This window comes from Oncorhynchus clarkii, chromosome 2 (assembly GCF_045791955.1).
Source record: "Oncorhynchus clarkii lewisi isolate Uvic-CL-2024 chromosome 2, UVic_Ocla_1.0, whole genome shotgun sequence".
NCBI classification, from domain to species: domain Eukaryota; kingdom Metazoa; phylum Chordata; class Actinopteri; order Salmoniformes; family Salmonidae; genus Oncorhynchus; species Oncorhynchus clarkii.
Genome location: NC_092148.1, coordinates 68092539 through 68120481, shown reverse-complemented (window position 1 = coordinate 68120481; position 27943 = coordinate 68092539). Strand labels below are relative to the sequence as shown.

At 43.5% G+C, this 27943-nt stretch overlaps 1 protein-coding gene and 1 pseudogene across 1 annotated transcript in view; both read right to left on the bottom strand.

Moving 5' to 3' along the window:
• LOC139372668 (voltage-dependent calcium channel subunit alpha-2/delta-1-like) overlaps window positions 1–19748 on the bottom strand; it is a 110704-nt pseudogene extending 90956 nt beyond the window's left edge.
• Window positions 19749–21449: 1701 nt separating this feature from the next.
• Window positions 21450–27943, bottom strand: part of LOC139377987 (protein piccolo-like) — a 153085-nt gene continuing 146591 nt past the window's right edge. The window contains exons 41-45 of the mRNA XM_071120551.1: window positions 26498–26636; window positions 26281–26348; window positions 25481–25624; window positions 25229–25374; window positions 21450–25031 (exon numbers count right to left, since the gene is read on the bottom strand). Of these exons, the coding sequence (XP_070976652.1) occupies window positions 24888–25031; window positions 25229–25374; window positions 25481–25624; window positions 26281–26348; window positions 26498–26636 (641 nt within the window). The 3' untranslated portion in view covers window positions 21450–24887. The remainder of the gene's footprint in view (window positions 25032–25228; window positions 25375–25480; window positions 25625–26280; window positions 26349–26497; window positions 26637–27943) is intronic.

Here is a 27943-nt window from a genome sequence, read left to right as displayed (position 1 = left end):
AAAGGCGGATTTACCTAGATCGGTACTAGTGGAACCTCAAGAGTTAACCATCCGGGTTTGGTGTCTCATAGTTGAACATTGTAACAGTGAGGTAGGTAGGCAGCGTGTGTGGTAGAGCTGTTAACCCAACAGAGGCTAATACAGTGATCCATGGGACTTTAATGAGGACCAGCCAACCTGTTGATACCTGTGATAACTGTCACCTGTGATAAAGCGAAGGGGGCTACGGTAGATGGCATCCAAAGGTTTTTAAGAGTCGTGGCTGCTGCATTCCGATGAACACAAAGTTGACTGTACAATCTACTTCCTGCTGTTTAGTGAGAGACATGATCTATTTCTATAAAAGAAGCCAACTTAATTCTCAGCTTCTTAACTAGCTCAACCTCAAATTATTGTCAATCCAAAAGCCCAGATATTTATTGGTGGGAACCTGCTCAATGAAAGAACCATCCAATGCAGAAATGTGGAAGCCATCTGAAATATTTCTACGAAAAACAGCATACATTTATTTTTTCCAGCATAAAGTACCAGTTTTGAATAAACAAGGACTTTGTGCAAGGCAACAAAATCAGATTGCAGCTCCAACATAGCCTGGTCAGCCCTAGTGGTAATAGCGTAGATAACAGTGTCATCTGCATACAGCTGAATGTTAAGAGTTTTTTTCAGATAGGCCAATATTATTTATATATATAGTAAATCGACCCCTGCCGGACACCTTTATTAATATCAAGGTAACTTGACACCATCAGAAAGCACACACTGTGTCATGTCTGAGAGATAGTTCCCAAAACACTACACCTGGTTCAAGTCCATTTCAGACAACCTTTAATGAGTAGGGGATGGTCAATAGTATGAAATGCTTTGGATAGGTCTAGAAATATGGCAGCACAGTGCTTCCTACGGGCTTAGCAATACACACACATCCACACACAAAACACACAGTAAAAGAGAGACAGAGAAAGAGAGAGAGACGGAGTGAGAGAGAGAAAGAGAGAAACAGGACTATTAATCTTGCGTGCAGAAGGCTGGGGGTTGGAGCGGGGTGCAGACGCTCTTATTGTCATTCATTGTCACTCACAGACCCTGCCATGAGCCTCCCTGACGGCCAGGGGAGAGACGTCACACACACATACACACAAACACACACGCGAATACGCACACACAAACTCACACAAACACATACACACAGAGCAAGAGACACACACGTACACACACAAACAAACACATACACACAGAGCAAGAGACACACACGTACACACACAAACACATCTGTTTGTCATTTGTTCATAACACAGTCCCTGAGAGTAATGAGTGTAAAGCTGGTTACCTGAATGTGTGCAGAGGATTGTGACCAGGGAGAGGGGAAGACACAGAGTGTGGCTGGGGGGTTAAGGATGCCAGCTCTGGAATGTGTGTGGATGGGGAAGTAAGAGAGAGAAGACTGGGGGAGTGAAAGAGGTGAAGATGGGGTAAGAGGAGGTGAGGTAGAAGGAAGAATCGTGTCCCTAAATGTCTCAGTGGACTCGTCTTGGATGAGTTTCATTGCCAAGTCACAAGTATACCAAGTTTCAGACGCCTAATCTGCCTCTCTGTTCCTCTCTATAGTGCCTAAGCTCTAAAGTCCTGGAGCTCTGAGCAGACAGTGTGTGTGTGTGTGTGTGTGTGTGTGTGTGTGTGTGTGTGTGTGTGTGTGTGTGTGTGTGTGTGTGTGTGTGTGTGTGTGTGTGTGTGTGTGTGTTTATGTCTGTGTGAGTGTGTTTATGTCTGTGTAAATATTCCTTACTAGTGTTGCCAGCCTCATTCCATCACAGAGTCTCTCCACAGCATGGCAGATTTGTGAATGGTTTGATGATATGATCTATTTGGCACACATCTCCATTCAGACCACATTCAAACTCATCCACTATGTGTGTGTGTGTGTGTGTTACCTCAGCGCTGCTCTGTTCTTATGTTCCCCTAAATGAGGCATGTAATCCAATTAAAAGGCCAACACAGGATTACAACAATAGGAGAGTGGGAGGGAGTGAGGGGGAGAGAGAGGAGGGCGAGAGAGATTGAGTTTCCCTATTAAGTCCAACAATTTCAAGCAGACAACCTAAGAAAATGATGGTTTGATGAAGAATGCAAAAAAAAGAAAGGAATGGAGAAACATATCGAACCAAAAACATAGAGACCCAGAAAATCAGGCTTCACTATGGTGAATCACTAAAACAATACAGAAATACACTATGGAAAAAGAAGGAACAGCACGTCAGAAATCAGCTCAATGTAATTGAAGAACCCATAGAATCTAATCACTTCTGAGAAAATTGGAAAACTCTAAACTAACAACAACACAAAGTGTTATTTATTCAAAACGGAGATGTATGGATAAACCTCTTTTCCAATCTTTTTGGCTCAATAACAAAGAACAAACAGCAAAAACATACACATGATTAACCTCTTGGATCTCTAGGGGCGCTATTTCATTTTTGGATAAAAAACGTTCCCGTTTTAAGCGCAATATTTTGTCACGAAAAGATGCTGGACTATGCATATTATTGACCGTTTTGGAAAGAAAACACTCTGAAGTTTCAGAATCTGCAAAGATATTGTCTGTAAGTGCCCCAGAACTCATTCTACAGGCGAAACCAAGATGATACGTCAACCAGGAAATGAGCAGAATCTCTGAACCTCTGTTTTCCATTGTCTCCTTATATGGCTGTGATTGCGCAAGGAATGAGCCTACACTTTCTGTCGTTTCCCCAAGGCGTTTGCAGCATTGTGACGTATTTGTAGGCATATCATTGGAAGATTGACCATAAGAGACTACATTTTCCAAGTGTCCGCCTGGTGTCCCTGCGTCGAAATTGGAGCGTAAAGCCAGGTGCAATTATTTTTCCATTTGAGAGCAAGGAGAAACCAGGCTTCCACGAAGGATATATCATCGAAGAGATATGTGGAAAAACACCTTGAGGATTGATTCTAAACCACGTTTGCCATGTTTCAGTCGATATTATGGAGTTAATTTGGAAAAAAGTTCGCGTTTTGAGGGCTGAATTTTTATTTTTTTTTTATTATTTTTTTTGGTAGCCAAATGTGATGTACAAAACGGAGCTATTTCTAATACACAAAGAATCTTTTTGGAAAAACTGAGCATCTGCTATCTAACTGAGAGTCTCCTCATTGAAAACATCAGAAGTTCTTCAAAGGTAAGTTATTTTATTTGAAGGCTTTACTTGTTTTTGTGATAGTTGCCTGCTAAATGCTAACGCTAATGCTAACGCTAAATGCTACGCTAGCTAGCTACTGTTACACAAATGATTGTTTTCCTATGGTTGAAAAGCATATTTTGAAAATCTGAGATGACAGTGTTGTTAACAAAAGGCTAAGCTTGAGAGATAGCATGTTTATTTCATTTCATTTGCGATTTTCATGAATAGTTAACGTTGCGTTATGGTAATGAGCTTAGGTCTATAAATAGAATCCCGGATCCGGGTTTGGTCGTCGCAACAGGTTAATGACAAATCTTAGAATCAGCTATTAAAGACTACCAGAACCCACGGGATTCTCCAATTACATTGAATGAACTACAGGACAAAATACAAACCCTCCAACCAAAAAAGGTATGTGGTGTTGATGGTATCTTAAATGAAATGACAAAATATACAGACCACAAATTCCTATTGGCTTAAACTCTCCAACACCATCCTCAACTCAGGCATCTTCCCCAATATTTCGAACCAATGACTGATCACCTCAATCTACAAAAGTGGAGACAAATTTGACCCCAATAACTATCGGGGGATATGCGTCAACAACAAACTTGAGAAAATCCTCTGCATTATAAATAACAGCAGACTTGTACATTTCCTCAGTGAAAACAATGTACTGACAAATGTCAAATTGGCTTTTAACCAAATTACCGTATGACAGGCCACATATTCACCCTGCACATCCTATTGACAAACAAACCAAAACAAAGGCTAAGTCTTCTCATGCTTTGTTGATTTCATAAAAGCTTTTGACTCAATTTGGCATGAGGATCTGCTATACAAAGTGACTGAAGCGGTGTTGGGGTGAAAATACACAGCCTCATCAAATCCATGTACACAAACAACAAGTATGTGGTTAAAATTGGCAAAAAAACACACACATTTCTTTCCACAGGGCCGTGAGGTGAGACAGGGATGCAGCTTGAGCCCCAACCTCTTCAATATACTGTATATACTGTACACTGCTCAAAAAAATAAAAACACTAAAATAACACATCCTAGATCTGAATGAATGAAATATTCTTATTAAATACTTTTTTCTTTACATAGTTGAATGTGCTGACAACAAAATCACACAAAAATTATCAATGGAAATCAAATTTATCAACCCATGGAGGTCTGGATTTGGAGTCACACTCAAAATTAAAGTGGAAAACCACACTACAGGCTGATCCAACTTTGATGTAATGTCCTTAAAACAAGTCAAAATGAGGCTCAGTAGGCCTCCCGGGTGGCGCAGTGGTTAAGGGCGCTGTACTGCAGCGCCAGCTGTGCCATCAGAGTCCTGGGTTCGCGCTAAGGCTCTGTCGTAACCGGCCGCGACCGGGAGGTCCGTGGGGCGACACACAATTGGCCTAGCGTCGCCCGGGTTAGGGAGGGCTTGGTCGGTCGCGCACCAGCTTGGTCATCGCGCACCAGCGACTCCTGTGGCGGGCTGGGCGCAGTGTACGGTAGCCAAGGTGGCCAGGTGCACGGTGTTTCCTCCGGCGCATTGGTGCGGCTGGCTTCCGGGTTGGATGTGCGCTGTGTTAAAGAGACAAGATAGTAGCTACTACAACAATTGGATACTACGAAATTGGGGAGAAAAAGGGGTAAAATTCAAAAAAAAAAATTAAATAAATAAAATAAAAAAAATTATGAGGCTCAGTAGTGTGTGTGGCCTCCACGTGCCTGTATGACCTCCCTACAATGCCTGGGCATGCTCCTGATGAGGTGGCGGATGGTCTCCTGACTCCTGGACAGTCTGTGGTGCAACGTGGCGTTGGTGGATGGAGCGAGACATGATGTCCAAGATGTGCTCAATTGGATTCAGGTCTGGTGAACGGGCGGGCCAGTCCATAGCATCAAAGGAACTGCTGATACACTCCAGCCACATGAGGTCTAGCATTGTCTTGCATTAGGAGGAACCCAGGGCCAACCGCACCAGCATATGGTCTCACAAGGGGTCTGAGGATCTCATCTCGGTACCTAATGGCAGTCAGGCTACCTCTGGCGAGGTGTGGTCCCCCAAAGAAATTCCACCCCACACCATGACTGACCCACCGCCAAACCGGTCATGCTGGAGGATGTTGCAGGCAGCAGAACGTTCTCCACGGCGTCTCTAGACTCTGTCACGTCTGTCACGTGCTCAGTGTGAACCTGCTTTCATCTGTGAAGAGTGGCGAATTTGCCAATCTTGGTGTTCTCTGGCAAATGCCAAAAGTCCTGCACGGTGTTGGGCTGTAAGCACAACCCCCACCTGTGGACGTCCGGCCCTCATACCACCCTCATGGAGGCTGTTTCTGACCATTTGAGCAGACACATGCACATTTGTGGCCTGCTGGAGGTCATTTTGCAGGGCTCTGGCAGTGCTCCTCCTGCTCCTCCTTGCACAAAGGCGGAGGTAGCGGTCCTGCTGCTGGGTTGTTGCCCTCCTACGGCCTCCTCCACATCTCTTGATGTACTGGCCTGTCTCCTGGTAGCGCCTCCATGCTCTGGATACTACGCTGACAGACACAGCAAACCTTCTTGCCACAGCTCGCATTGATGTGCCATCCTGGATGACCTGCACTACCTGAGCCACTTGTGTGGGTTGTAGACTCTGTCTCATGCTACCACTAGAGTGAAAGCACCGCCAGCATTCAAAAGTAAGCAAAACATCAGCCAGGAAGCATAGGAACTGAGAAGTGGTCTGTGGTCACCACCTGCAGAACCACTCCTTTATTGGGGGTGTCTTGCTAATTGCCTATAATTTCCACCTGTTGTCTATTCCATTTGCACAACAGCATGTTACATTTATTGTCAATCAGTGGACAGTTTGATTTCACAGAAGTGTGATTGACTTGGAGTTACATTGTGTTTTTTAAGTGTTCCCTTTATTTTTTTGAGCAGTATATATATATATATATATATATATATATATATATATATATATATATATATATATATATATATATATCAACGAATTCGCGAAGGCACTAGAACAGTCTATGGCACCCGACCTCACCCTACTAGAATCTGAAGTCAAATATCTACTGTTTGCTGATGACCTTGTGCTTCTATCCTCAACCAAGGAGGGCCTACAGCAGCACCTAGATCTTCTGCACAGATTCTGCCAGACCTGGCCTTTGACAGTAAATCTCAGTAAGACCAAAATAATGGTGTTCCAAAAAAGGTCCAGTTGCCAGGACCACAAATACAAATTCCATCTAGACACTTTTGCCCTAGAGCACACAAAAAACTATAGATACCTCAGCCTAAACATCAGCGCCACAGGTAACTTCCACAACACTGTGAATGATCTGAGAGACAAGTCAAGAAGGGCGTTCTACGCCATCAAAAGGAACATAACATTTGGCATCCCAATTAGGATCTGGCTAAAAATAGTTTATAGATACCCATTGCCCTTTATGGTTGTGAGGTCTGGGGTCCGCTCACCAACCAAGAATTCACAAAATGTGACAAACTGTCACGACTTCCACCTCTCCTTGTTCGGGCGCCGTTCGGCGATCAACGTCACCGGCTATCTAGCCATCGCAGCTCCATTTTTCATATATCCATTTGTCTTGTCTTGTTCCATTCACACCTGGTTTTAATTTCCCCAATCAATCTACTTGTATTTAACCCTCTGTTTCCCATCATGTATTTGTGTGTAATTGTTTCATGTTATGTGTTGTTTGATTCATGCGCTGGATTTGATTTATGTTCCGTGTTTTGAGCGCGTTTGATTATTGTAGTGCTCTCGTTTCGGAATGGAAAATAAATGAGCGCCTGTTAACTATACTCTGCACCTGACTTTGCCTCCAGTACACGCCATAACAGAATTACACACCTCTAATGGAGTCAGCAGGAGCAGGTACCCAGGTTAGAGGAGTCGGGGAGAGAGTCCAGGAACATTCGGTCATGTTACATCATCTTGGTGCCATGGATTGCGTTGTCCAGACCATGGACCACTGGGAGAGACAGGAAGTCTCTCCAGTGCCTCGACCACCACAACCGGGGTTGTCTCCACCAGTGCCATCTGGAGAGAATTCCAGTGGGATGCGTCTCTCCCTTCCCAGGGAGTATGATGGAGCGGCAGCACAGTGCCAGGGATTCTTGTTACAACTGGACCTCTGCCTGGCCATTGTGCACCCAGCTCCCTCGGGAAGGGAGAGAGTGGCCACCCTTGTCTCCTGCCTCACGGGAGGAGCGCTGGAGTGGGCAAACGCCGTGTGGAGAGAAGAGACACGACGTTGGACGTTCACCCGTCGCTTCCGGGCCGTCTTCAACCATCCACCTGAAGGTAGAGCGGCGGGGGAAAGGCTCTTCCAATTGAGGCAGAGGACTACAACAACATTGACAAATACGCTGATTCGGTGAGCGAGTTCATTAGAAAGTGCATCGGCGATGTCATACCCACAGCAACGATTAAAACATTCCCAAACCAGAAACTGTGGATTGATGGCAGCATTCGCACGAAACAGAAAGCGCAAACCACTGCTTTTAACCAGGGCAAGGTGACCGGAAACATGACCAAATACAAACAGTGTAGCTATTCCCTCTGCAAGGCAATCAAACAAGCTAAGCGTCAGTATAGAGACAAAGTAGAGTTGCAATTCAATGGCTCAGACACAAGAGGTATGTGGCAGGGTCTACAGTCAATCACGGATTACAAAAAGAAAACCAGCCCCGTCGGATCGGGGTCCCCAGTTCACGTCAAGAGTTTGGAAAGCGTTCATGGAACGTCTGGGGGTCTCGATCAGCCTTACCTCAGGTCTACCTCCAGTACACGCTGTAACACAAACATAACGCAAACACCAAATTGAGACTCTGAATGGCAAAAATATCCTTTGTTTACAACGTAAAACACCAAATAATGCAGTAGAGCAGAATTAGGCCGATACCCGCTAATTATCAAAATCCAGGTAAATAGACGTTAAATTCTACAACCACCTAAAAGGGAGCGATTCTCAAACCTTCAATAACAAAGCCATCACTTACAGAGAGATTAACCTGGAGAAGAGTCCCCTAAGCAAGCTGGCCCTGGGTCTCTGTTCACAAACACAAACAGACCCCACAGAGCCCCAGGACAGCAACACAATTAGAACCAACCAAAAAATGAGAAAACAAGACAATTACTTGACACTTTGGAAATTATTTTTGAAAAAACAGAGCAAACTAGAATTCAATTTGTCTATAAACAGAAAGTACACATTGTCAGAATAACTGACTACTGTGACTGACCCAAAATTTAGGAAAGCTTTGACTATGTACAGACTCAGTGAGCATAGCCTTGCTATTGAGAAAGGTCGCCGTAGGCCATATTAGAGACACATATTTCCCTCAGATTACACAGATCCACAAATAATTTGAAAACAAATCCAATTTTGATAAACTCCCATATCTACTGGGTGAAATACCACAGTGTGCAATCACAGCAGCAATATTTGTTACCTGCTACAACAAGAAAAGGGCAACCAGTGAAGAACAAACACCATTGTAAATACAACCCATATATTTATGTTTATGTTGATTTATTTTCCCTTTTGTACTTTAACTATTTGCACATCGTTACAACACTGTATATATACATAAAATGACTTTGAAATGTCTCTATTATTTTGGAACTTGTGTGAGTGTAATATTTACTGTTCACTTTTATTGTTTATTTCACATTTGTTTATCCACTTCACTTGCTTTGGCAATGTAAACATATGTTTCTCATGCCAATAAAGCCCCTTGAATTGAATTGAATTGAGAGAGAGGAGCTACTAAGTAGTGGTAAGGTTTTACCTCTCAGCTTTCATGTGGCCTCAACATTTCCAGAAACATTAAAAGTATGAGTTCTGTATGCATGAGTTGTTCTATTTGTATTGTTGATCATCTCCAAATCAACCCTACATGTACAAGTGCATATCGGTCAAACTGACCAATCCAGACCCAGCTCTGCTCCATTAATGTATAGACAGTGCAGTTTGTCTGAGTTGGCAGGGGTGCTCTGCTCTGGTCATAGAGATATAACTACTGTAACTTCTAAAGTCAGCACAGAATAATTACCAATACACACACAGCAACTGGGTCAGATACTGCCCTAAATTGTTCCACACACACACAGCGATAGAGAGAGAGAGAGAGAGAGAGAGAGAGAGAGAGAGAGAGAGAGAGGTAGTGGGGGAGGGGGGTAATGAGTGTATCCATACTGAGTGTGTCAGCGGAATGCTGTGTTGAACTATGGACTAATTACACATCATTTTAGAGACAGACACAGTCTGACAACACAGGCATCAACTCGCGGGACAATACTTTTAAAGAACTGAAATGTCTTCAATACAGTGGGGATTGTGTGATTCGATAGATTCCTGCTTACAAATGACCATGGAAAAACAAGCAGTTCTGCAAGACAGAAGAGACAACAATCTACAAATCCCAACCTCTGTATGCAACTATACCAATTTAGTCACCAGATCGAAAGACAAAGGTAGAAAAAGATTGCAGTTTAATGTTTGGGACTGGCATTTACCCAACCTGCCACAGATAATAATAATAGTAAAAATAATAAGTAGGTGGGTGCTTAAATGTGTCCTATTTCACATATGTACAATTCTGTATTATACACATGTGAATTGGAAAGTTTATTTTGTTGCATATCCCATTCCCCCTGAGACACCCTGAGAGAGTGATGTCAGCGCCAGGGATCAGATATTATTGACAGCGACCCTGGAGCAATTAGCGTTAAGTGCCTTGCTCAAGGGCACGGACAGATTTTTCACCTAGGCAGCTCTGGGATTCAAACACCAACCTTTCGATTACTGGCCCAACTCTCTTAACTCTCTACTACCTGCCTGTAACCACTAGACTACCTGCCTGTAACCGCTAGGCTACCGCTAGGCTACCTGCCTGTAACCACTAGACTACCTGCCTGTAACCGCTAGGCTACCGCTAGGCTACCTGCATGTAACCACTAGACTACCTGTGTGTAACCACTAGGCTACCTGCCTGTAACCACTAGACTACCTGTGTGTAACCACTAGGCTACCTGCCTGGAACCACTAGACTACCTGCATGTAACCGCTAGAATACCTGCCTGTAACCGCTAGACTACCTGCGTGTAACCGCTAGACTACCTGCCTGTAACTGCTAGGCTACCGCTAGGCTACCTGCCTGTAACCACTAGACTACCTGCCTGTAACCGCTAGGCTACCGCTAGGCTACCTGCATGTAACCACTAGACTACCTGTGTGTAACCACTAGGCTACCTGCCTGTAACCACTAGACTACCTGTGTGTAACCACTAGGCTACCTGCCTGGAACCACTAGACTACCTGCATGTAACCGCTAGAATACCTGCCTGTAACCGCTAGACTACCTGCGTGTAACCGCTAGACTACCTGTGTGTAACTGCTAGGCTACCTGTGTGTAACCGCTAGGCTACCTGTCTGTAACCGCTAGGCTACCTGTGTGTAACCGCTAGACTTCCTGCCTGTAACCGCTAGACTTCCTGCCTGTAACCGCTAGACTACCTGCCTGTAACCGCAGTGATACCTGCCTGTAATCGCTAGGATACCTGTCTGTAACAGCTAGGCTACCTGCCTGTAACTGCTAGGATACCTGCCTGTAACCACTAGGATACCTGCCTGTAACCACTAGGCTACCTGCCTGTAATCGCTAGACTACCTGCCTGTAATCGCTAGACTACCTGCCTGTAATCGCTAGGATACCTGCCTGTAACCACTAGGATACCTGCCTGTAACCACTAGGCTACCTGCCTGTAACCACTAGGCTACCTGCCTGTAATCGCTAGACTACCTGCCTGTAATCGCTAGGATACCTGCCTGTAACCACTAGGCTACCTGCCTGTAACCACTAGGCTACCTGCCTGTAACCACTAGACTACCTGCCTGTAATTGCTAGGATACCTGCCTGTAACCACTAGGATACCTGCCTGTAACCACTAGGCTACCTGCCTGTAACCACTAGACTACCTGCCTGTAATCGCTAGGATACCTGCCTGTAACCACTAGACTACATGCCTGTAACCACTAGGATACCTGCCTGTAACCACTAGGCTACCTGCCTGTAACCACTAGGCTACCTGCCTGTAACCACTAGGATACCTGCCTGTAACCACTAGGCTACCTGCCTGTAACCACTAGGCTACCTGCCTGTAACCACTAGGCTACCTGCCTGTAACCACTAGGATACCTGCCTGTAACCACTAGGATACCTGCCTGTAACCACTAGGATACCTGCCTGTAACCACTAGGCTACCTGCCTGTAACCACTAGGCTACCTGCCTGTAACCACTAGACTACCTGCCTGTAACCACTAGACTACCTGCCTGTAACCACTAGGCTACCTGCCTGTAACCACTAGGCTACCTGCCTGTAACCACTAGGATACCTGCCTGTAACCACTAGGCTACCTGCCTGTAACCACTAGGCTACCTGCCTGTAACCACTAGGCTACCTGCCTGTAACCACTAGGATACCTGCCTGTAACCACTAGGATACCTGCCTGTAACCACTAGGCTACCTGCCTGTAACCACTAGGATACCTGCCTGTAATCACTAGGATACCTGCCTGTAACCACTAGGCTACCTGCCTGTAATCGCTAGATACCGCTCCTTGTGTCGCATCCTACATCCCCAGAGTAACTGCTGGGTGGAGTGAAGCTAACTGATTACACACACATAATGTCTGCTGTTACTTTCAATTATCAGCTCTTTAACACTGGGAGATCATTAGGGTACAGAGCATTAATCTTTTCTTCCCATTTTCCCAAAGCAACACTTATTGTGTTAGACCAGGACATATAATCTAATATGACATAGTAATAAACCATAAACTGCATGATCTCTGTAATAAACCCATGAAAATACATATTCTGTGTTTCACTGTTTTAACCTTTAGGATTGGGAGTCACAGTATATCATAAGCTAACAGTATGATATCATTATCTCATATATTCCACAGTAAGTCTTAAAGATGCACTATGCCGAAATCGCTCCACCATTTCCTGGATGCAAAAATGTGAATAGTTCGCCGAATTTCAGTTTATGTGACATAACAAGCAAGTATAGTGTATATAATCATTCTCCCATCTAAACTGTGAAATATGTTTTTCATAAACAAAAATATAGGATTTTCAGATGTTTGAAGCTGGTGTACACAACCAGATAGTAATAGATGCAAAAGCGAAATTTAAGAATGGGAAGCATAGAAATAGCGCACATCAAACAGATCTATCGCTACTTAGACTTGCATTCAATGAGAATGACAAATCTATAACTCACATGTCTATGTGAATTTGGTCAGCTCACCCAAAAAGTAACATATGGCAGCTTTAATTAAGCTCTACCTCCCCTTTTCAACCAGTCTGGTCTCAGACACTAGACCAGTGGTTCTTAACCTTGTTTGAGGTACTGAACCCCACCAGTTTCATATGCGCATTCACCGAACCTTTCTTAATTGGAGAAATAAAATATGATTTTTTCAAATTCAAAACACAGGTATATATTTTACTGGTGCAGAAAATGAAACGTGCATCAACATCACTGTGTTCAAAGAACAAAATCATCAAAACATGATTTTCACACAAAAACAAAAACATTATAATAAATATTTACTGCAAATCAGTGTGACTTCTGCTGTTGCCTTTCAGAGACCAGTTCAGAAATGCGCGGCTTCACCTTGGCAAGTGCCACTCTCATGTCATTTTCGCAACAAAGTCTGTTCCTTTTCCTCGTTTTATGTCCAGCATCCTCGAAAAGGATTGCTCGCAAGATATGTTGTAACAAACGGTATGAAAATCTCCAGAGCTTTCTTAGCAATAACAGGGTACGTTACCATTTGTTGACACCAAAACGTTGAAAGCGTTGTTGTTCTGAAGAGTTGCTGTTGAACCTGGCTCTGCTGAATTTCAATGATTTCATCGAGGTATTCATCATTGACATCTGTTATCTCAACAATAAACGTGAACGGCTGTCTCACCCATGCTGGATATGACTCTCTTGTAGGGAAGTATCCGTCAAGAGACTTTGCAAGCTCATCTAAGTGTGTGGCAATTGCTTGCTTCAGTTCCGCGGATACAGAAATGTCTCCGATTCCAGATACATCTTCGATCTTACTTACACAGTCGTTGATGATGTTGACTCCACCGCCCTGCATCTTTTGATTGAGATGATTGAGAGCTGAGAAGATATCAGCCATGTACGCTAAAATGAGAATGAACTCAGAATTTTTGAAGCAATCTGCATGACAATGTTGGTGCTCTTGCAAAAACAGGGCTAATTCCACACGCACGGCAAAAACACGATTCAGCACCTGTCCCCGGGATAACCACCGAACGTTAGAATGGTACAGAAGTACCTCAAATTCAGATCCCATTTCTTTACACAGCTCACTGAAGATGCGGTGCCTCAGAGCACTAGTTCGCACATAGTTCACGCATTCCACTACAATCTTTAATACTTCTGCCAGTTTTGGAGGCAAGGTTTTTGTTGCCAACGCATGCCTGTGCAGAATACAATGCGTCACAAAGATGTGTGGTGCATCGGCTTTCACTAGCGCACCAAAACCAGACTTTCTTCCCAGCATGACTGGAGCTCCGTCCGAACAAACTGCAGAAACCATATCCCACGAAAGATTGTTGTCTTTGAAGAAGTCATCCACAAGTTTCTTCACATCGGCTGCCTTAGTTGTTGTTGTAAGAGGCTTACAAAATAAAACAAATCTTCCTTTATCTCGTCGTCTTTCACATAGCGCACGAATACAGCAAGCTTGGAAACGTCTGTGGTCTCGTCGAGTTGAAGGCTGAATTTTGCCGGGCTTGAAAGCAGATCTGCAACTACTTGAGCCAAGATGTCTTTGCTCATGTCCTCTATTCTGTTGCTGATGGTGTCATTTGAAAGATGAATTTGGGATAACTTTACTTCAGCCTCTTTTCCCAGCATGATATTCGCCATCTTCAACACAGCTGGTTTTATGAGTGTTTCACCAATGGTGTGTGGTTTGCCCTGCTTTGCGATCAGGTAAGCAACTTCTTACGATGCTGTGAGGAACGGTTTGTTGATGGGTTCAAAGCCAAGAACAGGCAGAGTAGCCTTTTCATCGAATCTGGCTCTCTTCACCTTGAATTCAGCGAGCGTTGTGTTCTTGTATTTTCCATCTTCATGCAGCTTAAAGAAGTGTTCTCTTAGTTTTGCCGGTGCTAGACTAGAATTGCTCAACTTGGCATTGCAAATCATGCAGTTAGGACGCTGACTCCCATCACGTTCCGTTATACATGTGAATCCATATTGTACATATTCGTCCGACCACTTTCTTTTTTTGCCCAACATAGTAAGTATGAAGGGATTAAAATATTAAGAAAGAAATCACAAGACGTACCATCACGACAGTCACAAGTCGACTACTGAGCGCACCAAATTGCCTGCAGCACAGATAGGCCAAGCGATGTAGCGTGATCACCTGCAGCCAATGATGGCCAAGCAGGGCGTGTCATCACAAATCATATGAGTCGGATGTGTGTCTTGACCTCCGCCGAACCCCTGAGACTGACTCACCGAACCCCTGGGGTTCGATCAAACCCAGGTTAAGAACCCCTGAGACTGACTCACCGAACCCCTGGGGTTCGATCAAACCCAGGTTAAGAACCACTGAGACTGACTCACCGAACCCCTGGGGTTCGATCAAACCCAGGTTAAGAACCACTGAGACTGACTCACCGAACCCCTGGGGTTCGATCAAACCCAGGTTAAGAACCACTGAGACTGACTCACCGAACCCCTGGGGTTCGATCAAACCCAGGTTAAGAACCACTGAGACTGACTCACCGAACCCCTGGGGTTCGATCAAACCCAGGTTAAGAACCACTGCACTAGACGTAACATAGTAAGTGTAAATCCAGGACACTCAAATTATTATGATATGTTACATGGTACACTGTAAACACCAATGTGCCATCATTACTCAAAAAACATAAGCCTATGCAACCTTAACCAATTAAAAACAGCTCTACAGCAATGAGGTTTGTGCAGTAGGCCCAATACATTACCACTGCAAATTGGCTATGCTTGATTTGCACTGTCAATGTTGTTCTTCTCAGACCATTTTGAAATTATATTTTAAAAATGTAGGCATATGATCACACTGGTAATAGATAATTTGTTGTATTACTTGTGAGTCACAGCTGAGTGTGCATAACAATTACAGCATCATTTATTTTTTACTGGACTGATGACCTGCATCTGATGGTCAGTCTGAGGGGAGGGAACATTGGCGAGACTGCCTCTCACCCGACTCACCATCCTTCCGCTCTCCCTTCCTCCGCTGAGAAAAGGAGACACAGTCTTCCAGCTGATGGCGAAACTCAAGTCGCACTGCATTATTTCTGCCTCAAGCACCAATTCATGTTGTTATCCTATGATCAGAGAAAGTTAAATATTCCTTGATATTAAAAAAGACAAAAGATGCTAATAATACTTATGCTTATGGGAAAACTTTGCTATACTCATTCATTGCAGCTGCAGTGCTGGTTGTAGTGTGAGTGGAAGTAGGGAGAACACACATTTTATGGCTTGTAAAAATATGGAACAAAGTGTTGGCACTAGTGCTGAATAACAACTTAAACTTACTCATAAAAACAGCAGCTCTTTGCTGTATTCGTTAAGTCTCTCTTTAGTTATGGTTTTAAAAGTTTTGTAATCTCACAGTATCAACTTTGCTGTTTCCAACCTTCTTTTTACAGTCTATGGTTCGAGAAAACTGTGCAGACACGGTGATCTGAGCTTTCTGATTGGCTACAACAGTAGGCCTATTGGTGCACTTGATTTGCGCTCTGGCTCTGCCTTGTAGGCAGGGTTTTAACTTCAGACAGATGAAATGATTCCAAATTAAACACTTTGCCTTCCCGGCGCTAGGGCTGCTGAATCAAGTGCACCTTCCGCCAACAGCATGAATCAAAATAGTAACACAAGGCTGTATCGTTGGGTTTTTTACAGAAATGTTTGGAGATCGACTACGAATTCCTTGGAGATTGAGCAGTCACGGGTTGGTGACCACTGCTGTAGGGGGTAGAGATTTGAGATTTGAGCCTTCACCAAGTGAGTTCCTAGGTGGATGGTATAACTATAATTTATTTATGACAATAATTATATATATCATAAAGCCTTATTCTGAGTCATAGCAAAATTGCAGTAATTCCAGATAAAAAAATCCTGATTGGAGGATTTCCAGGAATCTTCCAACTGTGATTTCTGGAAAACTTGGAAAATGTACTACTAACATCTCATTTAGTTTTGAGTCAGTTCCATATTATAAGTAAAAAATGACTTTTCATTGACTTTGAGTTAAATTTATTAGAACTATTTTAGTTAATAATGCCTTGGGGTTTACTATGCAATCAGCTCTCAGTCTCACCTCAGAATAAGTATTTAAGGTTAAGTTTAGAACTCTGAATTGTTTAAATAAAAATAGAATACGGGGTCAACGTAAATAGTCCTGTGTAAATAGTCCTGTGTAAATAGTCCTGTGTAAATAGTCCTGTGTAAATAGTCCTGTGTAAATAGTCCTGTGTAAATAGTCCTGTGTAAATAGTCCTGTGTAAATAGTCCTGTGTAAATACTCCGGTGTCAACGTAAATAGTCCTGTGTAAATAGTCCGGTGTCAACGTAAATAGTCCTGTGTAAATAGTCCGGTGTCAACGTAAATAGTCCTGTGTAAATAGTCCTGTGTCAACGTAAATAGTCCTGTGTAAATAGTCCGGTGTCAACGTAAATAGTCCTATGTAAATAGTCCGGTGTCAACGTAAATAGTTCTGTGTAAATAGTCCGGTGTCAACGTAAATAGTCCTGTGTAAATAGTCCGGTGTCAACGTAAATAGTCCTGTGTAAATAGTCTGGTGTCAACGTAAATAGTCCTGTGTAAATAGTCCGGTGTCAACGTAAATAGTCCTGTGTAAATAGTCCTGTGTCAACGTAAATAGTCCTGTGTAAATAGTCCGGTGTCAACGTAAATAGTCCTGTGTAAATAGTCCGGTGTCAACGTAAATAGTCCTGTGTAAATAGTCCGGTGTCAACGTAAATAGTCTGGATGGCTTTTGATGAATTGTTCACCAGTCTTATTATGGCTTGGGGGTTGAAGCTGTTAAGGAGCCTTTTGGACCCAGACTTGGCGCTCCGATACTGCTTGCCGTGAGGTAGCAGAGACAACAGTCTATGACTTGGGTGACTGGAGTCTGACAATTGTTTGGGATTCCTCTGATACCGCCTAGTATAGGCCCCAGCTTGGCCCCAGGGACGTACAGGGCCGTACGCACTACCATCTGTAGCACCTTACGGTCGGATGCCAAGCAGTTACTATACCAGGCGGTGATGCAACCGGTCAGGATGTCCTCAATGGTGCAGCTGTATGTCACACCCTGACCTTAGTTATCTATGTTTTATGTATTATTTCGGTCAGGTCAGGGTGTGACGAGAGTGGGTATGTGTGTTTTTGTCCGGTCTAGGGTTTTTGTATATCTATGGGTTTTTTGTATGTCTAGGGAATGTAGGTCTATGGTGGCCTGAATTGGTTCCCAATCAGAGGCAGCTGTTTATCGTTGTCTCTGATTGGGGATCCAATTTAGGTTGCCATTTTCCAATTTGGTTTTGTGGGTTATTGTCTATGTGTAGTTGCCTGTCAGCACTCGGTTTATATAGCGTCACGTTCGTTTTGTTATTTTATTTGTTTGTTTCGTGTTCTTTCTTTATTAAAGGAAGTATGTATTCATATCACGCTGTGCCTTAGTCTCATCAATATGACGAACGTGACAGAATAACCCACCAAATAAGGACCAAGCAGCGTGTGAATGAGGAGCGGACATCCTGGGCCCGGGTGAAAGGTGAGTGGAGGACACCCTGGACTTGGGAGGAGGTAATGGCAGGGGACAAGACCCTGCCATGGAAGCAGGTGGAGATAGCACAGGAGTTTGACCTCCTCCCTATAGGCTGTCTTACCGTTGTTGGTGATCATGACTACCACCATTATGTCGTCAGCAAACTTAATAATGATGGTGTTGGAGTCGTGCTTGGCCACGCAGTCGTGGGTGAACAGGGAGTACAGGAGGGGACTAAGCATGCACCCCTGTGGGGTCCCAGTGGCAGATGTGTGGTTGCCTACCCTTACCACCTGGGGACGGCCAGTAAGGAAGTCCAGGATCCAGTTGCAGAGGGAGGTGTTTAGTCCCAGGGTCATTAGCTTAGTGATGAGCTTTGTGGGCAATATGGTGTTGAACGCTGAGCTTTAATCAATGAATAGCATTCTCACATAGGTGTTCATTTTGTCCAGGTGGGAAAGGGCAGTTTGGTGTGTGATTGAGATTGCGTCATTTGTGGATCTGTTGGGGCAGTATGCGAATTGGAGTTGGTCAAGGGTTTCCGGGATGATGGTGTCGATATGAGCAATGACCAAATGTTGCATGTTCAATTCTCATGAGAAAGTAGCATTTGCAACTACATAGCATGTTAGCTAAGCCTTAAGCTTAACCCTATAACCTAACCCCTAGCCCAGCTAACGTTAGCCACAACAAATTGGAATTCGTAAAATATGTAGAACTATTGCAAATTCGTAACATATTGTACAAATTGCAATTCCTAACATATCATTCGAATTGTAATTCGTAACATATCATACAAAATGGATGATGGACATCCACAAATGAATGGGAAACGTAACATATCATACTAAATGGAAGAAAACAGATTAGTCTGTCCCTGAGTCCAGGTTGTTTCAACAAGTTTACAGGACATTATCCCTTGGCCAGCCAACAGCCACAATTTACCTGCGACACTGCGCGCATTATAGTCATTAATCACATAACATATTCAAACGAAGGCGAACAGCACACAGGAAACTGCTAGTGAAAGTAACACATGTCTCATTAACAGTCACACTGACACACACAGAGGCTATAAATACACTGGATATGTCACGCTGAGGAGTAGGAGAAGCAGACGGTTGAAATAAGGAGAGAAACGGGACCGGTGCCCATCCTACCGCCTCTTTTGCATCTCCAGACAATCCAGACATAATAGCGCAGCGATGTAACAAGAAGTTAACAAATAAACCGGGGGAGATGGCAAGGTGCTAAACCGCAAGACTGGTCTAACCCGCTTGTAATAACAGTTTTTCCTCAGATACCATTGTTTTAGTTATTCATTGTTAGGAATGACACACACACACACACACACACACAATTAATCACCTGCATTTACAGTCACACAACCAACAATTGGGATTTGAGAAGCTATAGGCAAGGATTAGATTAGTACTTACATGAGTTGTGTTGGAAACTGCGACGGCAGACAAATATCCGATGATAATAACAGTAAAATCAACACGGCGTGTGTTCTGTAGGTGTCCATTGCCAGGCGCCAACTCCCCGTCCAAACACACGCACGCACATTCATACACTACGCCCCTCTCCAGCTGCGTGTTTGAGTGTGTAGAATGGTCCACGCCAAGCCAGTAGTGTGTGTCACACACTCGGAGATAACCCAGCCCCGCCACCGACAATCTGATCAACTGGCATCAGCGCTCTAACAGGTACCGGATTGGTACCTCTCTCTCTCTGTGTCTGTCTGGGGTGATGGTAGTCACAGATACATAGCCTATCAGGGATGTTCTATTGGGTTGACATCTCTCTCTTTCGCGCGCGCGCGCACGCACGCACACACACACACACACACATCATATTTTACTCAGTTTGATGTAAAATAATTTCTCGGGGAGTCCTTACCAATCATCATCAATCCCCCAGACAGACAGAGAGAGACATAGCGACAGTGTGAGTGACAGGTAGCAGACTTGTCAGAAGACAGCGGTGACTGATAACTTATTGATCGCACCATTGAACAGACTGTTATGAGATAGCGATTTACAGTATCAAATTATTCACAGCGTGATCCATCTAAAGGGTTTTACAAGATTCCCTACTTCTACAAGCGCTATGAGTGACATAATGGCTACCGAGCCAATGATGTTGTGCCAAAAGCTAGGCCTACATAGCCTTTGGTTATTATGCCAACAAGACAAGCATTATGTACAGCAGGGGTTACAGTAAATATGCAATCACACAATCACCTACTCTATATGTTTTGCCTATGGGTTGTCTAAAATATTGGTGGTAGATTTAAAAATAAAATGGGCTGAGAAAACAATGTGACCAATCTACTGTATATATTATACAGTATTTCAGGTGACAGCCAGACTGTGTTATGTGATCTAGTTCCAATTATTAGGCTCTCAGAGTCCATGTCTGGTTGGACAACAGAGGAGCCAGTCAGATAGTCCGACCCAGAGGCAGGGCAGGGTAACACATCTGGGATGCTTGGGGATTTGGTTATCAATCGTTGCTTAGCAACCACACACACCATCTCTCTCATCCTATCTCTCTCTCATCTCCCATTAGCATAGAGAGGAGAGACAGAGAGGGGACAGACAGAGAGGATAGACATATAGAGGAGAGACATAGAGAGGAGAGTGAGACAGAGGAAATAAGCAGAGAGAGAAAGGAAGGACATAATAGTGCTGAAAGATAGGAGGCTGGAGGCCTTGACAGACAATAGACCGAGATGGAGCCGCCAGTCTCTAGACTGGGGATGCAGAGGTGCTAGGCTAATGCCTGCTATACACACTCTCTCAGCACAGCACACAAGTCTTTGTTCTGTGTGTTTACGTGCGTGCAAGCTGTGTGTGTGTCTGTGCACGTCTGCATGTACAACTTCTACTTTTCTGTCCTGTAGTCCAGTGTTTCCCTACCCTGGTCCTCCAATACCGCCAACATTTCACATTTCTACTGTAACCCTGGACAAACACACCTGATTCAACCTGTCAACTAATCATCAAGTCCTCAATGAGTTGAATCAGGTGTGGTTGTCCCGGGCTACAATGAAACTGTGTACTGTTGGGGGTACTGGAGGACCAGGGTTGGGAAACACAACTGTAGTCCACTAGGAGCCATTACTGAGAGGATGTTGCCACCTGATGGACATGAAGCGAATATACAGGAATACGTGTAGTGCTGAAAGTTTGATTGAATACAATTGACTGGGGTGGATGTACATATAAGAGCCGAAGGAAAAATAATAGTTGCAGATTACATAACACACTCAAATATGAAACCAAAAGTCCTTTAAGGTTGTGGAATAAATCTCTTTTTATATTTATTCTTTAGACTTTAGGTAAACAGCCGGTTTTTACAGCACAATTTGCATAATAATATCTCAACACATCCTGTGTACAACCACAAAACCAGAACGCTAGATTCTCCATTTTTACACTGAATGAAAAACAAGACAATTTTACAAGCAGAATCTTTATACAGTCGGAATACCATTTCCGATAAATCTATACATATTCTCTCTTTTTAAACATAATCTGGAAGCAAAAATATTGACAGACCATCAACAAAACATGCAACATCCAGGTTGGCTCGGTGACGTCTGCGACATGGTTGTACAGTCAGACACCCATGGGTTGACAACACAGTCTGATCACATAAGTACCTCACACACACCACTAGAGACAGACAGACAGACAGACAGACAGACAGACAGACAGACAGACAGACAGACAGACAGACAGACAGACAGACAGACAGACAGACAGACAGACAGACAGACAGACAGACAGACAGACAGACAGGTTTGAGTTTTTTGTCTTCTTTTTTTTTTACACTCACATGCTCGAACCTCAGACAATATGATTCATCAATCTCTCTAGAAAATAAAAACACTTTGTATTTACACAGATCAGATGAGTATGCCACATTCACACCCAACAGATACACATTTGATTGGTTTCACGGTTACTAGCAACGGACTTAGGAACAATGTATATTAACTATCTAGCTAAGGGAAATCTAAGGAGACCATTAAGGGTTGTTGGACAGTCCTGGAGTTGGGCATTGAAAATAACCTCTCATTATTTTTCCTCAGACTCATCATCATTGATTTATACATACATGTGTTGGTGGTTGTATCAAACATACAGATTGATGTCTCCTTAGATTTGTGCATTGTGAAGCAATATGTACCTTAAATTGTCTGTGAATGTAGATGTTGTTTTTTGTTTTTCTATTGCCTTGGAAATGAAAAAGAGTGGTGTCTGAACTTCTTCCTACAGCACAGATAACATGACTCAACATCATCTCAACATGGAGACACTAACTGGAACAGATACTTAAACTTGCATGTCATGACACGTTACACAGGACAATGAAATCAATCACCGATGTAATACTAAAGTGCACAAGCTTCATGTACATGATAACAGCTGTTAAGTAGTAAAAAAATCTCTCTATTTTTTTTATCCTTTTCTTCAATAATATATAAACCAAAATAAATTAAAATTCTATTCATAAGATACATATTTTCAGACACAATGTTCACTGATATTACATGTTAAGAAAATGCATTCAAACACAAGGTCTATGTTGCATAGAATGACTTCAACACAACCAATGGGTTTGCATACAAAACAAGGTTGGCACGACAACATCATTTTCTTTAAAACTAACCCTCTTTAAAATCACGTTTTTTTGTCTTATGAACATTTGTGACATCTTGACTCAGTGTCTGAATTTCGAGGCTCTGATATGGACTTCATTTATTAGGAAATTGCATCTGTCCTCCCTAGTTGCTCAGTGATAAGCCTTCAGACACTGACAGTATGGTTGAGGGTACTAGCTCTGTAGGGTCACTTGATGAAGTTGTTCACTATGATCCACTATATAGATCACTGGAAATAACAATATACTAACAACTGTAGCGCCATATGGTTCTGAGCCCATAGATCTGGACTGTATATCAGTGTGTATCAGTGTGTCCTGCCATGTTATGACTGGGACATAGGTAATGACTTAGAGCTTTGATCAGAGGCAGTGACAAAGGCTGGTTCACTGTGTTGTCGCATTACATCCACTGACACTAACTGCACAGTGTACAATTTACAGTGTACTGTTTACAGTGTACTGTTTACAGCAAGATGTTGAGTGTTCTGTTGAATAAACTTTAAAAAAATAAAAAATAAATACAGAACCAGACTGTGATGTCACACACGCAGAGGACAGGTGTGTCTAACTGTTGCTTTAACATAGAATAGGTGAGCAGCCCAGCAGCCCAAACAGGGGAGCAAAGCAACTCACCAGAGAGAGGCTACACACCCCTCTGTCAGATTGCAGGTTGGTCAAGGTGGCCAGCAATCTCGGTTTTGCTCTCAAACCAAAACGATTGTTTAAGCCTCCAGTCACATGTGCGTAAGACATCACAAAAACATAACCAGTCTGATGAGTCCTGAGGGGAGGGGACGGAAGATTCCTACACACTGCTGTCTGTATATGGAATGGACTCTCTCACAACACAATATATCAGACTGAAATGAGTTTGAAGGGAAGGGACCTGGCATCCTCTTCTATCTGTTCTCTTCTCCCCACCTGTAAGAGGAGGGATATCCATGTAGTAGTTCTCCTCTAATGTCTCAGTTGTGCTATGAGTTCTACATTCACCATTTGAACTGCATTTTCCTATTTTCCCACTGTATAACACCCAGTATAACTGCATAACACCAGAGCTAAAGGGATTGGATTGTCTGTGCTCCTTCCATACTCTTGTCTGTACAGAATGTAGTCTTTAGAATAAACTGTACATGAGGAGACACCTCATATCGTCTGTAATATATGTATCTATGGTCATAAATAACATTTCTCTGTACACTGTGTCTCTGATATGATTCATATTCTGACATATATCTATCTAAATCTGAATGTACATGTACATTATCCAGGTAAGGTCAAGTTGGAGTTTTATGGCTGTTGGCAACAAACTGTAATGGTACATTACTGCCACCTACTGGACTTGAGCGTTCAGGTATGGTCAGGTTTCGTTAATTACTTATCAACCATATAATTGCACTGTACTTTTTGTACACAACATAAATAGAATCTTACAACAAACATTCCATACTTTTTCAAGCAGCCAAGGACAAAAACACACAAACAAATACATCAATTTGAACCCCACTGACTGACTGACTGACTGACATTTTCACAGATCAATCACAATAATGATAATGATCTGACAAGCCATAAACAACCGTATCAGATCCAGACAGAACAGAAATGAGTAGTTCCATCATGGTAACTATCTTTGTGATATTGCTGCCCAGTCCTGTTTGACGTCAGGTTTTGCATCCGACATGTCGAGCAGAGAGCTGAGAGGTGGTGAGATGTGTTTGTCCTCTTACAGTGGAGGACTTCTTCATTCCTCGGTGTGTGTGTGTGTGTGTGTGTGTGTGTGTGCTGGCAGTCTATCCAATCAGGGAACAGTCTCTGACAGTCTTTGGTCCAATTAAGAATCAGGGTACAGTCCATGTATGGCAGTGGGAGAGGGAACAGGAGGATCAGTTCTTTCTGGGCATGTCCGTACCCGCAACCCCTCTTCCTTCCCTCTTATCTCTTCTTCTCCTCCCCCTCTCTTTTCTTTTCTTACAGAATAACACAAAGGGGATGAAGGGCACTGTGTAACTCAACTCCTCCTCCTCCTCGTCTTGACAAAGAACAGCCATTGACCAAGAGTATTCATTGATCTTCACTGACCTCTGGTTGACACCTCGGTGTCCTCTCAAGTCGATCTCTCATGACTGGTTGTGTGTGGAGCTGACCAGCAGCTTGTGCCAGCTGACCACCCTCTTCCTCATGTCCACCTTGTCCAGCCAGATGTAGGCCTCTCCTATCAGGGTCTTCTTCATAAACTTACCCCCGTTAGACACCAGGAACAACTAGGGACAGGGGGAACACACACACATACTTGTAGTGTCCTGTGTGTTTGTTTGTGTTTGACTGTGTGCGTTCATGCGTGTGTGTGAAAAGTACTGGGATTACAGAACAGTCATAGGGGCTGTTGGAACAATAAAACATCTGCATAAAGCAGGACACCAGAGTAAAAAAACACAAGGTGTTAGAGTGTGTGTGTTACCTGCAGGGAGTGTCCGGTGGGGTTGAGGCTGAACCTAAAGGTCTCGTTGAAGGAGGGTTCTCTGTCGTGACGACACACTCTGGTCTTCTTCTTGATAATCCTCTTCTGAGTCGCCACGTTCACCACATACAGCTTCACATAGAGATCTACAGACAGACACACAGTCAGACGGTCAGACAGTCAGTCAGTGAGGCAGACAGACAGACACACAGTCAGATGATCAGTGAGGCAGACACACACACACGCAGTTACCTGGTAGGTGGTCTGGGCTCTTGAATTTGTAAGTGATGTTTCTACACTGTAGGACTTCCAGGATCAGCTGGTCTCCCTCTTGTTTCACCTCCTTCTTCAGAGCAACCTTGATCTCCCCCATCACCTGGGTCTTACCCCCACCCCCTGGAAGAGGAGGGACAGAAGGGGTAGGAGGGAACAAGGGGGTTGGCAGCAAGGGACAGAGTGAGAGAGAGACAGAGGCGAAGTTACAGCGAGATACACACACCCTTCCTCTCTGCAGATGTAAATTATTCAACACCAACGCATTATTGACATACTGCCTGCACCAAAATGGATCCAGGGGAGGACCCTCCTCTCTCCAGTTTCACTAAACTCAGTTCTGAACCCAAAACCATTCTCCGCCACGTCACTGTGGCTGTAACTCGGTTAGAGGTCAGGTTGGGAACGCTCGTTTCCAGTAAAGGTTCGAGAGGTCAGTTGCCAATGATAATGAACCTTTGAACTGGCTGCCCAGTTGTGCACTAAGATGGCCTCTAGTCTATTGTTATGGAGTGAAACTGGAGAAACTGAGAGAAAAAGAGAGGCACCATGACACCCGAGCTATCTGATTCCTAGATATAGTTAAGACACAGAGAGCGAGATAGTTACTTCCTATGTATGGGACCAGGCATTTAGAGGTAGGCTGCTGGTGTTATTTCCTGTTCGGTCCAGCAGATGGCAGACATGTAAAGACAAAGTTTATTGGGAGATACTGGCATACACACACACACACACACACACACACACACACACACACACACACACACACACAGTCTTACCCTCGCTGTCTGATAGCGAGAGTGGCAGTCCCCTAAACTTGTCAGGACCGTTGGGGATGATCTTCCCTCTGTTGGAAATGAACACACATTAGATCCACAGATACAAAACATGTATGTGATACATCATCCACCACCACATTTAACACAAGTCTTCAGGTCTTAGGTGAGGTCACCCATCATGCTAACACCACCCCACACAAACAGGCTGTTTACTCACATGCATGGGACCTGGAAGATGGCACTGTCCACCCCTGTGCCAGCCCCCTCGTCTCCATCCAGACCCCCATACCCCTCCATCAGACTGGGGGCTGAGGACACCACCGGCCCAGACACATCCCCCAACCTGTGGCCTGGTCCTACAGAGGGTCGGGGGAAAGAGAGAGAGAGGGAGAGAGAGGAGGGGCAGTGAATGACTGCATGTGTGTCAGTGTAGGAGGGAGAGAAAGTGAGATTCATTTCACTACCTTGATAATGTGTGTCCATAATATTCTATAAACTATAATATAAAAAAGGTTGCTACTATTCTCATATATGAATGTGAATGTAAATGTTGTAGCTACATCGGTGGTCACAGTGTTTATTTATTTGATTATGTGGATCTCCATTAGCTTTTCCTTCTGGTGTCCGTAACAACAAACAAGTGTTCAATGAACATACCCTGCCTAAGCTTACAGGTAATAAATAATACATTTACTGACGAACAGACTAAAACAAACATGGGTGACACTTTCCTTAAATAACAATCCATCATGATGTAGCTATAATGCATTGTAAGACCTGTCATGAGCATGTATGGCCCCTTTACAATGTCTTCTGACCCCTTATAAAGGGTCATACATCCTTTTAACAAGATATAAAGCATTATAACTGAACGATTTATGTAAAGTGTTACTGATACATATAAACCATGGAATAAACATGATGCAATAGCAAAGTACGTACAGGTAACATAAATATAATAATCATTTATAAACATGCTAAAATAATAGTTATGGTAATTACTTGAATAGATGGGCATATTTATTATGATTTTTAACTTAATTTTTTTTACCCCAATTTCATGATATCCAATTTGGTAGTTACAGTCTTGTCCCATCGCTGCAACTCCCATAGGGACTCAGAAGAGGCGAAGGTCTAGAGCCATGCGTCCTCTGAAACATGACCCTGCCAAGCCACACTGCTTCTTGACACACTGCTCGCTTAACCTGGAAGCCAGCCACACCATACAACTGGCGACACTAGTCAGTGTGCATGCGCCCGGACGGCCAAACCCTCCCCTAACCGGGATAACGCTGGGCCAATTGCACGCCATTTCATGGGTCTCCTGGTTGCGGCCGGCTGCGACACAGCCTGGGATCGAACACGGGTCTGTAGTGACCCTCTAGCACTGCGATGCAGTGCCTAAGACCGCTGTGCCACAAGGGAGGCAGCATTAATTATGAATTTAAATAAATACCAAAGCAACTATTGAGACGTTTTTGACTATTTACACATATATATCAAAACTCTAAATGGTTTACATGATCATTAAGTTGTTTTATGTTTCTTAATGATACCATGCTTGTCTAGAGGAGAGAAAGGCCTGAAGTTTGATTAGTGAGGTTATATTATATTATTCTTGTTTATAATTTCTATACTCCCATCCTGTTGTCTCACCTTCCCC